This window comes from Alligator sinensis, unplaced genomic scaffold (genome assembly GCF_000455745.1).
Source record: "Alligator sinensis unplaced genomic scaffold, ASM45574v1 scaffold219_2, whole genome shotgun sequence".
NCBI classification, from domain to species: Eukaryota; Metazoa; Chordata; order Crocodylia; family Alligatoridae; genus Alligator; species Alligator sinensis.
Genome location: NW_005842822.1, coordinates 48,933 through 61,886, shown reverse-complemented (window position 1 = coordinate 61,886; position 12,954 = coordinate 48,933). Strand labels below are relative to the sequence as shown.

General features: G+C 44.6%; 1 protein-coding gene across 6 annotated transcripts in view; it reads left to right on the top strand.

Annotated features, from left to right (window-relative positions):
- PELI1 (pellino E3 ubiquitin protein ligase 1) overlaps positions 1–12,954 on the top strand; it is a 79,226-nt gene that overhangs the window by 61,102 nt on the left and 5,170 nt on the right. For 5 of the 6 annotated variants that reach the window (XM_006035318.1, XM_006035317.2, XM_025191478.1 and 2 more), the window contains 3 exons: positions 5,383–5,523; positions 6,026–6,155; positions 11,742–11,843. In XM_006035318.1, coding sequence (XP_006035380.1) covers positions 5,453–5,523; positions 6,026–6,155; positions 11,742–11,843 — 303 coding nt within the window. In that variant the 5' untranslated portion in view covers positions 5,383–5,452. Of the gene's footprint in view, positions 1–5,186; positions 5,281–5,382; positions 5,524–6,025; positions 6,156–11,741; positions 11,844–12,954 lie in introns of those variants that run through there. The other variant, XM_025191479.1, reaches the window with a different exon arrangement.

Genomic DNA, 12,954 nt, shown 5'->3' with positions numbered 1-12,954 from the left:
TGTAGGGAGGGGGTTTTTATTCAAAACTGTAAATAGTTGTTTGTAATAAGCTGCTATGCAGACTATTTGGGAAGTGCATCCTTTTTCTGTTGAGCAGTGCTACCGCTGTGCTACCATTCTTTCCCTTTGGGAGAAACAGAGAAAGTGAAGGAAGAAATATTGCAGTTATAATCCATGTAAGAGATTAAGGCAAGCTGGTCTTAGAAATTCCTTAGTTCAGACCCCTCCTTTATGCGGTGTTGCTTTGAACACGTCACTTTTCCTCTTTCCTTCCCCACTTCTATTATAGAGGTTAATATTAGGGGAGACTTTGTCTACACCAACAGATTGTACTACTTATGCACTACTCATACTGATGTTACTTTTTCCTTATGGAATGGAGAGCATCTATATCAGGCTAACATGTTTACTGTACCAGCGTAACTGTGCCCACAATAATAGGGCATTCAGGGTCCATCCCAAACCAAGGCAGCTCATCAGCCTAGCATTGGCAAGACATCCTAGTATCTGTATCCAACAGTGCAAGGAGTGATATGGCCTGCATCACATCCAGCTGCCTTTGGTTCTCCAGCCTTGTGACTATTCAAAGTTGAGTTGATGGGGGTGATCTTCAATACAGGTCCAGAGCAAGGCTCCAGTTAGCTCTGGATCCATAACAAAACCCTTTAAATGTTCTGCTTCCACACCCTCTACATTAAGGCTTGCATCCATATAAGCATCTTAGTTGGGGGGGCGAGAGAAAATGGCCTGCATCACTGACATAATTATATTGGTGCAGTTTTCAAGTACAGTTCAGCCCTTGCCCAATTCAGAGTTAAGAAGCATCTAGGACTTGTCATATTAGGCTTTTTACTAGAAGTTCACCAATGCATCTGTCTGATACTGTATCGACACCGATATAATTGACTGTATTGGAAATCAGCCTGATTTGGCTGATTAAGTGGCCCATGTACATAGGGCAGCCACAGCACAGCACATAGGTGGCAAGGAGCACAGTCCAGCAGCTTGGAGAGCTGTGTCCAGCTGGTACATCTGTTGTGGTAGAAGGGAAGGGGGAAAGGAAGGTGTGTTGGGGGGGCAGATCAAGGCCCCCATGGTGAGGGAGGGAGGGAGTGGGGTTGGGGCCAGGGGCTGGGGCTAGGACTGCTCGGGCAAGGTGCGAGGGGCCCGGAACAGAGCTCCGGCTCGTGCAGGGAGGGGGTGCGGCTCCCACTGCTGCACGCACCGCAGGAGACCACAGGGGACGTGTGCCCCCAGATCTGGGTGGGGAGGGCTGGGCTGGGGCTGCACTCAGGGCAGGTGGTGGCAGGGTTGGGGGGGCTACACTTAATTTTGGGGTGGCTGCAGCCCCCCTCAACCCGTAGCCCCTGGCCCCAGCCCACAGTGGCACCCTGCCCCGCGCAGATCTGGGGGCATGCACCCCCCTGTGCCCTCCCACAGTGTGCGTAGCAGCAGGATCCGCACCCTCCCTCTCCCCCCTCCCTTCCCCAGCGTCCCCTGAACAATGTGCATCTCCGTCTCACTCTCCGTCCCAGCTGGGCAGTGCCGCCTCAGCCCCACTCCCTCCCTCACTGTGGGGGCCTTGATCTGCCCCTCCCCCCGCCCCCTCCCTCCCTCCTCCCCTTCCACTACAACAGACTTACCAGCTGGACGCAGCTCTTCAAGTTGCTGGGCTGCATATCAGAAACTGGATCAGCATCAGCCAATATACCTCCTTAAAAATTGGCTATTGGTATCGGCCTAACAAATCTCAATCAGTGCACCCCTGCTTTTTACAAACACAGTTAAGAAGGACAGTTCTTCCTTCCCCAAGAGATGATAGTTCAAGACAAGAGACAGCCTCTGAAAATTTTGGAAGGGTATAAAGAAACAGGGAGATAGTATTGGCAAGCTTGATAGGCAGTGGTCTCAACACATTGGCAGTCTGAGTAAGTTCTTTATAGTCTTCATGGCAAAGGATAGTTTGAAAGAGGAGAGTGAAGTGGCTCTGCAGGTGTTTGGGAGGAGTACCTCAAGTGGGAGGGTCAGCATGGGAGAAAGTATGAATTGCTGATTTGAAAGTTTAGCAAGCAGGCAATTGTGGCTAGCATTACAAGCTGATCATGAGAGAAAGTATTTGACCTGTACTGAATTAGATGAGACATTGAGTAGGTGGGCCATAAAAGGACTTGAAAGCTAAGATGCATAACAGGCATTCAACATAGTACAGCCACAGGAGAGATGCAGAGAGAAGGATAACATGGTTAAGAGGAGAGGGTAGGAAAATAACCTGTGCAGCAGTGTTCTGAATGGGGCAAGATGGTATTAATCAAGGTTAGAGAATGGGATGTTACAGTAATAAGGCACAAGATGGTGAAAGATATGTGCTCTCTGGCTGGATAGAAAAAGCTATAACTTTAATGTTGTACAGAAAAAATGTGCTGGACTTAGACATAGTTGAGATGCAATGCTTTAGAGACTGTTAAATTTGAAATGATGACAAGAACATGAGGTGATGTCAGAGAGCCAGGCAGAGGTTTTCATTTAGTTAACTAACAAGCAGCACTTTTTAAAGTACAGAGTACAATATCAGTGTTAGCAGTAAGATGAAAAAACAGCAGTTAGTATTATCTCAGTGTGATGGGAGGAGTGTTTTAGTCCCAGCTAACGGAAAGCTTAAAAAAACAGAACAAGTGGCTGGCACAGGTTTTTCACCCTTAATATCAACAACCCAGAGCAGTGAAAAACATTTTGGTTTTCTTGCAGGGTCGAACCCCAGGATAGTTAGCCTTTGATTCCTAGGCTCCCTGGTGAATGCTACAGATTGTATGCGCCTTATTATTTGAGGCACAAGTCGCAAACTCTGTTAGTTTCTTCTCTGTAGAGGCAAGGTAGAGGTGGCTGAACGTTTCTGTTAAACAGCTGACAAGGGAATTGTGAATAACTCCAGTGTAAACTGTTCCCCAGAAACCAGATACATAATGAAACCTCTACCATGGAGGCAGTTCTTATTAAGAAATCTGAAAAACCTCAGGACACTTTCTGCAGAAATGTTGTTGTCAGCTAACTAGAGAATCCTTGGGAAAAGGCCTTGAAACTATAATTGCAAGTATTCACAATTTGCACTGGAAGTTTTGCTCTGAGTCATGTTTTTCTAGTGCTGGGACAGGAGCAGTATCATAACTTCTGTGAACAATCGCAACTCATAGTTTAGTTCCCATATTGAATGTTAGCACCTTGCAGTTCAGTCAGCAGCCCCAAACTAGTATTTGGCAAGTCATTTTGAATTGCAAATATATATGATTAAAACCTTTATGTTCAGAAACTGTTAATGAGCAGAAAGGACTAATTTCTTTTAAATACGCTCCATTCTGGTTTACTTATTGGAAAGCTGTAACTGATGTAGTGGGTTGAGTTCAACACCATTTTAGATGGGACAGCATCAGTGAAAATTGTATTAATGATCTATTTCTCTAGGGCAGTGGTTTTTAACCTGTGGTCTCTGGACCCCTGGGGGTCTGCAGACTGTCTACGGAGTCCTCAGAAGATGCCTACAATCAATCAAAAGTATTTAAATACCCACACTTTCAATTCAAAGAGGTCCATGCCTCTGTTCACAATTTCCAAAAGGGTTCATACCTCCATTTGAAATTTTTTAGGGGTCCACAAATGAAAAAAGGTTGAAAACCACTGCTCTAGGGCAGCATCAGATGTCTGTTACTGCACTTAAATCTATCTATCCTATATTCTAGGATATAGAAAGTTCAAACATGACTTGCAGGAATTCCAACCTGGCTTGGTACATACCTTGTTTTCTCACATATAACATAACCCCAAAATATAACATGCAACTTGTTTTTGAAAGGCATTTCCAAACAAAAAATCCCCCAGAGGTAGGGCTCCAGAGGGCAGGAACAGAGTCTAATCTTTACCTAAGTCATGCTTTCCTGCTTAATTAAAACCCTAGCAGCTGCTGAAGACTGGTCTCCATGGGTGGATCTGTGATCTTAAAAAGGGCTAAAGAGCTGTGAAATAAGAGAAGAAACCAGGAGCTGTACCAGACAGCAAAATTGCCCTAACGAAAGTTAGCTTGATTAATGGAATGACCATTAAAAAGGGGAAGTACTTGTTAACACCTGTAAAGTGAAGAAAAATGGCCTATTATTTTCCTCAACTTCCTGAATAGTAATACAAGTAGTAATAGTAATAAAAGATGGGAAACTCCCTTCTTGAGAGCACGGAGGCAGAAAGGGATCTCGGAGTCATCACTAACTCCAAGATGAACATGGGCCGACAATGCGAGGGCACGGTCGGCAGGGCTAACCGGACCTTATTGTGCATCAACAGGTGCATCTCAAGTAGGGCCAAGGAGGTGATCCTCCCCCTCTACGCGGCACTGGTCAGGCTGCAGCTGGAGTACTGTGTCCAGTTCTGGACACCCCATTTCAGGAGGGATGTGGACAACATGGAGAGGGTCCAGAGGAGGGCCACTTGCATGATCTGGGGACAGCAGGGCAGACCCTACAACGAGAGGTTACGGGACCTGAACCTGTTCAGCCTTCGCAAGAGAAGGCTAAGGGGGGACCTGGTGACCATCTATAAACTCACTAGGGGGGACCAGAAGGGTTTGGGAGAGACCTTGTTTCCCCTAGCGCCCCCCGGGATAACAAGGAATACCAGCCACAAGTTGTTGGAGAGTAGGTTCAGATTAGACATCCGTAAGAACTACTTCACAGTTAGGGCGGCTAGGATCTGGAACCAACTTCCAAGGGAAGTGGTGCTGGCTCCTACCCTGGGGGTCTTTAAGAAGCGGCTCCATGCCCACCCGGCTGGGGGCACTTGAGCCCAGTTTTCTTCCTGCCCAGGCAGGGGGTTGGACCTGAAGATCTGCAAGGTCCCTTCAGACCCTACTTCTGATTCTATGAATACCAGAGCTGCTGCACTGTGGAACAAGATTATCGCAATGTGATGGGAGTAGTGTTCTAGTCCTGGCTAACGGAAAGCTCAGAAAAACAGAACAAGTGGCTGGCACAAGTTTTTAATGCTTTCATGGTGGTTTTATCTCAGGCAAAAAATCAGTTCCCCTGTTTAATGCATACACCCCAATTTGGAGGGGGGTGTCGGGCAGGGAGAAATAGCATGTGCTGTACGCAGGAAGGTATGCATATTTATTTTACATATATGGCTGAAATTCACAAGAAAAGTTAAAAGCCTGAGGGGGAAAAAAACAGCATACATGAAGTGATTAGAACTAGAGCATCCAGACAAGGAGACCACAGGACAGACATGCATAACAATACGGTGGGTCTACAGGTTCTTTTAAACCATTTTGTAGAGCTGACTTAATGGGCATAAATAATTTTATTGACGTTCTGCTAATTCGTTTTACCTTTGTTTTTATAGGAAATAATGAAAAAAGTGTGCCAGCAGTCTTGATCAGAAACTGGAATTTGAGAAGTCACTAACCAAGCTCATGTTTTCTCCTGATCAAGAAAATCATCCTTCTAAAGCACCAGTAAAATATGGTGAACTGATTGTGTTAGGGTAAGTGTCTCATACCTAGAAGGGAGGCTAAGTGCAAAAGTGGTGGGGTGCTACATTTGGTATGGTCAGGATGAGCCCAGGTTACCCTCGCATCATCTACCCCAAATGTGATTTATGTCATCACACACTTAAGTTCTGCGCACGTGTGCGCAAGTGGTGCCCAACTACCACTTGCATCAATTCTCAGACTTAAGTAATGGTAAGTTACTGCTCCTTTTTACCTAGTATATTAATTACTAGGCAGCCTATTTTCAATACAGTGTGGAACACCGTGTGTGTGAGAGGTTTTGCTTTCCTTGATGTAATTACTTGAAAGCTGTAGAACCAAAAACCATATCATATTGCAAATAAGTTGTCTAGTAATAAATATATATATATATATATATATATATATATATATTATTAATAAATAAATAATATCAACTATTTTAAATAAGTAATGTATACACAGATTAAAATAAATATAGGAATATAATATGTTTCCTTATGGCTTTTTTCACAGGTACAATGGCTCTCTGCCAAATGGAGATAGAGGAAGAAGGAAAAGTAGATTTGCTTTATTTAAAAGAACCAAGGCAAATGGGGTGAAACCCAGCACTGTGCATATTGCCTGCACCCCACAGGCAGCAAAGGTACGCTTGATTAATCAGCTGTTGTTAGAGCAGAAACTGGCCTAGGCCTTTCTGGTACTATGAGCAGCCAGAGTTAATTTCAGTATATCACTTGCAGTCCTACTGCTGTCAGAAAGCATCAGGCCCTGAGAGGGGAGGAAAAGTGGTTGATGTCCCAGGTCTTGGTGCCTTTCATGCATAGCAAGAAACAAGCCACCCAGCAAAAAATTAAATCCTGTGCTTAGTACTCACCACATGAGAAACATAAGTGGGTCTGGAACGTGAACTTCTAGGTCCTAGGAGTTAGCTGACGATACAATACACTTTGTTTTTTCTCCACAGCTTGTTACAAACATGTACTTCAGCTCTCCAGTTTTACAGTCCATACGTGCTATAGGGCAGTGATCTCATGGTTTTGGCTCTGCCTAGCCAGGATCGGGCTGTAAGGTCCCTGTGCCACCTCCGCTCTGCCCCTGCAAACCAGGATCAGGCCCCATGCTACCATGCGTGCCTGATCTAGCGCACAGGACCACAGCCTGTGGGGCTCCCCATAGGTCTATAGGAAGCCCTCTGGGTTGGATGATACTGCCCCAGGGGCACTCTTAGTCTGGGGCAGTGTTTCCCAACCAGTGTGCCACAGCACAAAAGTGTGCCATCAGAAATGAACAGGTGCACTGCAGAATTTTGCCCTGGCAATGAGCTACAATAGGTATAAGAATGGGGAATGCTTTAACAGGTGTGCCTTGGGACATTTTTATTAATGTAAGTGTGCCTTGGGCTGGAAAAGGTTGGGAAACACTGGTCTAGGGCTAGGTCTAGTCTTCATGTCAAATGGTTGATATATGATTGCTCAGTGAAGTTCTCAAAGATGCTTGCAGTGCTTAGTTGAACAGGGAAGGAAGCCATTTGCCCACCCAGAGGTTGGGGAAGGGATTCAAGGATCTGAGCTTTGTAAAACTGCCTCTAGTGCTTCAAAATCAAGTTTCTTGTTAGGAAGGGGCAGTGGGAACATTTAAGTCCTGGGGAAGACTTGTGTGAAACATGACTGATGAGAACAGAGAATATTATTGAGATAAGAATCCCTGCTGCATTTGGATTGAATTTAGTACATGACTCAATTCAGTAAAATGTGCTGTACTTGCTTGCATTGAGCTGTCAAGGTCCTCTGCTCCCACTAAAGTCAATGGGAACTGATGAGAGTTAACATATCAGCATACTTCAGGCTAGGCCCATAAATCCAGTATAACTATTGGCAGTTTACAGACATGAAAACCCTAAAAAATGGCGCTTTAATTTAAACTCAGTAAATTCTTGCGCCGAACCCAGCGCACGCCTAGAAGAGGCATCATGTTAGTCGGACCCAGCTTTTCCAACGTCTGTCTAGATCTGGTGCTTTAGTGAAGCTTTTTTGGTGCTTTTATCTAAAAGCTGATTGAGTCAGCTTTTAGATAAGTGCCAAAAAGCCCTGCTGAAGGACTCGATCTGTACAGATGCTGCAGAGCTGGGTTGAAGTAACTTGCTGCTGCTTCTGTTTGGTTTTTTTTTGAGGTGGGGAGTTCCCATGTCTGTCAGCACCCAATGTGATCACTCTTGCAGGCATAGGTTCTGGCTTTCTGTTGTCTGCCCCAAATGCCCTGATAATGGAGAGTATTGATTCTTAAGATTTGTAGATCAGGGAATTACATTAAGTAGCAGAGGCAAAGTTTTTAAAATGAGGTTGACTCAGGTGCTTTAATTCAGTTCCTTTGCTCTCAGTTCCTACTGTGCGTTCCCTGCTTCTCCAGGCTCATGAGTACTCTATTCAGAAGTGAACAAGGGAGATGCATTTGTTCAGTTACAGGCAACTAGGCATTGTTTTGCCAGATAAAGATGGCACAAACCTTCAAAAACTACACAACCCCCAGGCTGACAAGCTGAAAGCTTAATCTATTTTGCAAGATCTTCTGCATCCTGTATTAAGTAAATTTCCATTTCCTTTGTTTTGCTAACAGCATTGTTGCAATTTGTATGTGTAGTTTATTAATCACTCCTGATATCAGCATGAATTAAAGGGGGTTTAAAATAAAATACATTTTTTCCCTTTAGTGTTGCATAAGTTCAGGACAGAAGTTATGGAGGCATGGCATTCTTGTAACTTTGTTGTGCTTAAACATTCTGCAAATCTTTTGTGTCTAGGCCAACATATGTCTAACACTAGATGTGACTAATATGTCTGTCACATAGCAACACATGTTTTGTAGCAGGGTTGAAGGGGCCAGTTGGATCTATTTCTGATTCAGTCAGGAAGGAGCTGAATTAGTTTCTGTATAATTTAGTGTTGAAGTCACACACCTGTAGCTTATCATTGGTGAGTTCATAGATTAATTGAGCACAACAGAAGGTTGACTTATATCTCAAGGGGTAGAGCATGTTTGTACCCAGCCCAAGAATGGAATTTGGTGGGGGAGGAGGGGGGTACAGTCTTTAGAGCTCTGTGGGTGCACATGAGGCATGTCCAAAGAGCACTATGTTCTGGGGTGTGTAGTTCCTAGAGACATACTAGGAGGAAGCAGACTTGACAAATCCCCCATCACAAGAACATGTGGTAGTAGACCTATTGTGAACCTCCTTTGAGGTATCTATCTCTTCATTCATACCAGAACCTAGTATAACATGGCACTTCACATTCATTATACATCTTTCAGTTCATTTCCCGTTTCTACAAATAGAGACTGCTGCAATTAAGGCCAATGCCAGGTAGCTACAGTGTGTTGCAGAGTTTACCAGCCTGTAGAATAATCATCCCCTTGCAGGGGGAGGTATACTTCCTCTCACAGTTTGTCATCTCCAGTGGATAATTCATAGAAGCACCTGGGAATGGTCCTTGTCCTCCAGAGAATGCAGGAGCTGCAACTATCAGCTGGCCTGCAGAAAGAATTAAAACAAGAGGCTCTGTGCACATTTCCCTCTTTACTTGGGGAGCTGGCTTCCATTAAACTTTTAAGTTAGACTTAAACTCTAGGGCTAAGTACATACATTTGGCGGTATTAGGGGGAGGTTAAATCAATTCAAAATGGCTGATCAATATCAGGTAAGTCAGGATGAAGGGGGCTATCCAGGGGATTGCGGGGCCAGCAGGCTGAAGGGTATCGGGGGTCTGTCAGGGGGTAGGGGGCAAATGCAACCCACAGGTGGGGTAGGGGGCAGATGCAAGCCATGGGTGGGGTGAGGGGTCCCATCCCATTCCCCTACCCACCCCCAGTGAACCTATACGCCCATCCCTCCTGCCCCTCCCCCCACTAGGACTTACTTGCTTGGCTCCGGCACAGATAACACAGTGAACACAGATAAGTGTTTGCACCCAGAGTGGCATGAGGGTTGCGGGGTAGGGAGGGTTAAAAGAGCAGCCCCAAGGCTAGGGCCAGTGGCTGGGTTTTCATAGATTTCAAAGACATTAGGAGCTGAAAGGGACCTCATGAGATGAAGTCCAGGCCCCCTGCCATAAGCAGGAAGTCTGCTGGGATCAAATGAACCCAGCAAGATATGTATCCAAACGCCTTTTGAATGAGTCCAGAGTAGTTGCTTGCACCACGTCTATGGGGAATCTGTTCCAGACCCTGGACACTCGTAAAGAAGTTTTTCCTTATGTCCCAGTCTAAATCGGCCTTCCAGAAGTTTACAGCCATTAGACCTTGTTATCCCTTGGGAAGCCCTGGTGGACAACTGTTCTCCCATATCCTGGTGCACACCCCTTATGTACTTATAGGCTACCACCAAGTCTCCCCTGAGCCTTCTCTTCTCCAGGGCTGGCAGAGGATGTGCACAATAGTGAATAAAGAGTCCCATATCCCTCAGCCTCTCCTTGTAAGACTTGCTACCTTGGCCTTTGATCATGCGGGTGGCTCTCCTTTGGACCCTCTCAAGCTTATCCATCTCCCTCCTGAAGTGTGGGGGGGAGGGGGGCGCAAAACTAAACACAGTACTCTAGCTGGCAAAGGATGTGCACAGTAGTTTCATGCATCAGTTTGACCTAAATTAAATGAGCCTGATACATCATAGATCCAAGTTTATCTTAAACTGGGTTTTGCAATTTTTAGACCAGTTTTTGTGCATGAAACGTCTGTAAAGTTGTGTGTTTAGATTGATTTCTGGTCACTGACCCTGGGTTTATAAGGCTAGGGACAAATATTCAAAAAGCCTGAACCTGAATCGATTCAGTCTTTGCAGGTTAGTCTAACCTGGGTAGGCTGAACTGGTTTGTAACTGCACGGACATCCTGCAGTGGCTCAGGCTAGAAGCTGGCAGGGGGGGATGCTAGAGTAGCCCTTCCATCTCTTCCACAGCACTGAGCTGATGGGGGACATAGCCAGACCCTGGCAGGACACTTTGATTAGTCCAGCAGGGAATTGATAACAGTGTTTTATCACCCCATTAAGAAAACAACAGAGGGACATTACCAGCTACCGGCTGATTCTGTGTGTTGATTCAGCAGGGACCGTAGCCAGCATGTGGTCTGGGAGCTAATATACAGACACCTTCTCAGCAATACAGAGGGGAGGGAGGAATTCCTGCTTAGCAGGGAGTGGGGGTGGGGAGCAGCCCACAGTCTGTGCTGGAGCTGCAACCAGGGAGCAAAGGGGAGGGGCCAGCCCTGCTGTGGAGCAGAGCACCCCACCCAGCCCACAGAATAAACCAGACACCCCTAGCATCCTGGTATATCTTAAACCAGCAAGGGGTCTGGGACAGATATTGCATAAATTGGTTTGACCCAAATCAGTTAAGTCTGATACTACAGTCAACCAATCTCAAATTGGTTTCAGCCATTTTCAAACTGGTTTATGTGCACTGAACATCTGTTCTGTTACAGGTTTAAACCAGTTTCTGATCACTTAAACCGGTTTATGTGTAAGTGTAAGGTCAGCACTGGTACAAGCTAAGTTTTAAATGAGGTGGCAATTTTGAACCCATTTTAACTTCCCATATGTTTGCGCTTAGCCTAGATGTTTGCATCTTGCACAGGTTTGTAACAAAGGTGACGCCTTATTGCACATTTCTTGTTCCTTTTACTTCCACTCCTGGGTATAAGTTGGATACATCTTTTTTTTTTTCCTTCTTTTTGGTCCAAAAACACATGGTATTGAAAAGAATAAGCAGATTACTGGGGATGGTGAAACTGACCGTGTGTGTGTGTGTGTGTGTGTGTGTGTGTGTGTGTGTGTGTTGGGAGGGGGGGATTCATATTCAGTGCCACCCTCCCCCATCCTCCTTTATACTGAATGTACCACATTCTGTGAACACCACTTGCAGGATACTATATCCAGTTGACTTTCCTTTGAGTGCTGGGGAGAAGTGGACCACAGCACAGAAGTGTCATTCCCAGGACAACCCCAGGATGTCTTTAGACTGCTAAACTCAGACAGTTAAGCCTGAGCTCAGATGGTGTTTTAAATGAATGTGTCACATCTTATGCTAAGAAACAGAAACCTGAAAATGGACTTATAAAGAGTGCTTGCCTGTCATGCTAACAGCTATGATGCCAATATGTTTAACTTGCTCATTAACTAGTTGATGACTATTAATCTTTGATCTGTTTTATTTGTGATGCTTAAATATTATTCTTTTCTATAGGCAATAAGCAACAAGGACCAACATAGCATATCATATACCTTATCTCGGGCCCAGACTGTGGTGGTTGAATATACACATGACAGCAACACTGACATGTTTCAGGTACATCATGTTTTAGACATTTCCTGTATCAGAAAACAGTACAAGATACCTTTTGGTGGCATTCTTGCAGTTTGGGAGTTTAATACTGGATGCATTAAATCCTCAGCCTGCAATCTTTGTAATTGCTGTTTATTTAAATTGCTTAAGAGCCCCAAGGGAGAATTGATTAGAAGAGATTGGTCATTTCAGGAGCAGGATTTTATTCATGATTCTTCTGTACACTACTTTTGCAGATCATTCAGCCTGCCTATTGCCTTTCTTCTTTTGAAAGATATAGTGTATAACTAATTTCCTGAACTCTTACAGAATTCTAATTGGTGAAGTAGAAATACAAAGTGCAAGTAGTTTGGACTAATTGCTATTTTATGATATAGAAAAAAAACCTAAATGCGAGTGACTTCGGCAGCAGGGGAATGTTGGAACAGTGGACTTGGTTGTGACGCGCTGCTGTAGCTTCAGTGAGTTTAGCATGTACTTTGGGTTCACATCATGTGGACCATGAGTAGAACTGGACCATAGTGGGGTTTTTTATCATATCTTATTTCCTGTTTTCTTCTTAAAGATTTTTCTTTCAGAAGAAATTGATTTTTATTTTCCTTATCATGTTTCTTCTTGCACCAAAGTTGCATTAATTTTGTTGCATCACAGTTATGGCAAGAAGTTTTTCTGTCTCAGCTAATGGCTGTGGTGATACTGCCAGATCCAAGGAGGTGGCAACCCCTGAAGGCAGTAACAGAAGCTTCTCTGCAATCCCAGATAACTACAAAAGGGCTACAATAACTTAAATGTATCAGTTGCTGCTTGTAAAAGTGCTCCCTTCAGGCTCATTATAGTATGACTGCAACTTTGGAATTGCTTAGTAGGGTTCAAAGCACCTGAATTTAGGGGAGAATTCCCTATGGCTTGCAACTGAAAGAGAACACTGTGGGCAGCCTCTCTGCAGCCAGACAGAAGACTGTTTTCTCAAGGGTGTGAGTTTATAGCATTTTACCGTTTTCCTGGTTGCACTGAGCTGTGGCAGGGATATTTTTACTAAAATACAAGCTTCATGTGCCTAGTCTCTTATAACAAGTATCACCCTGATTCCAGTATTCTTTCAGAACAGGAATGC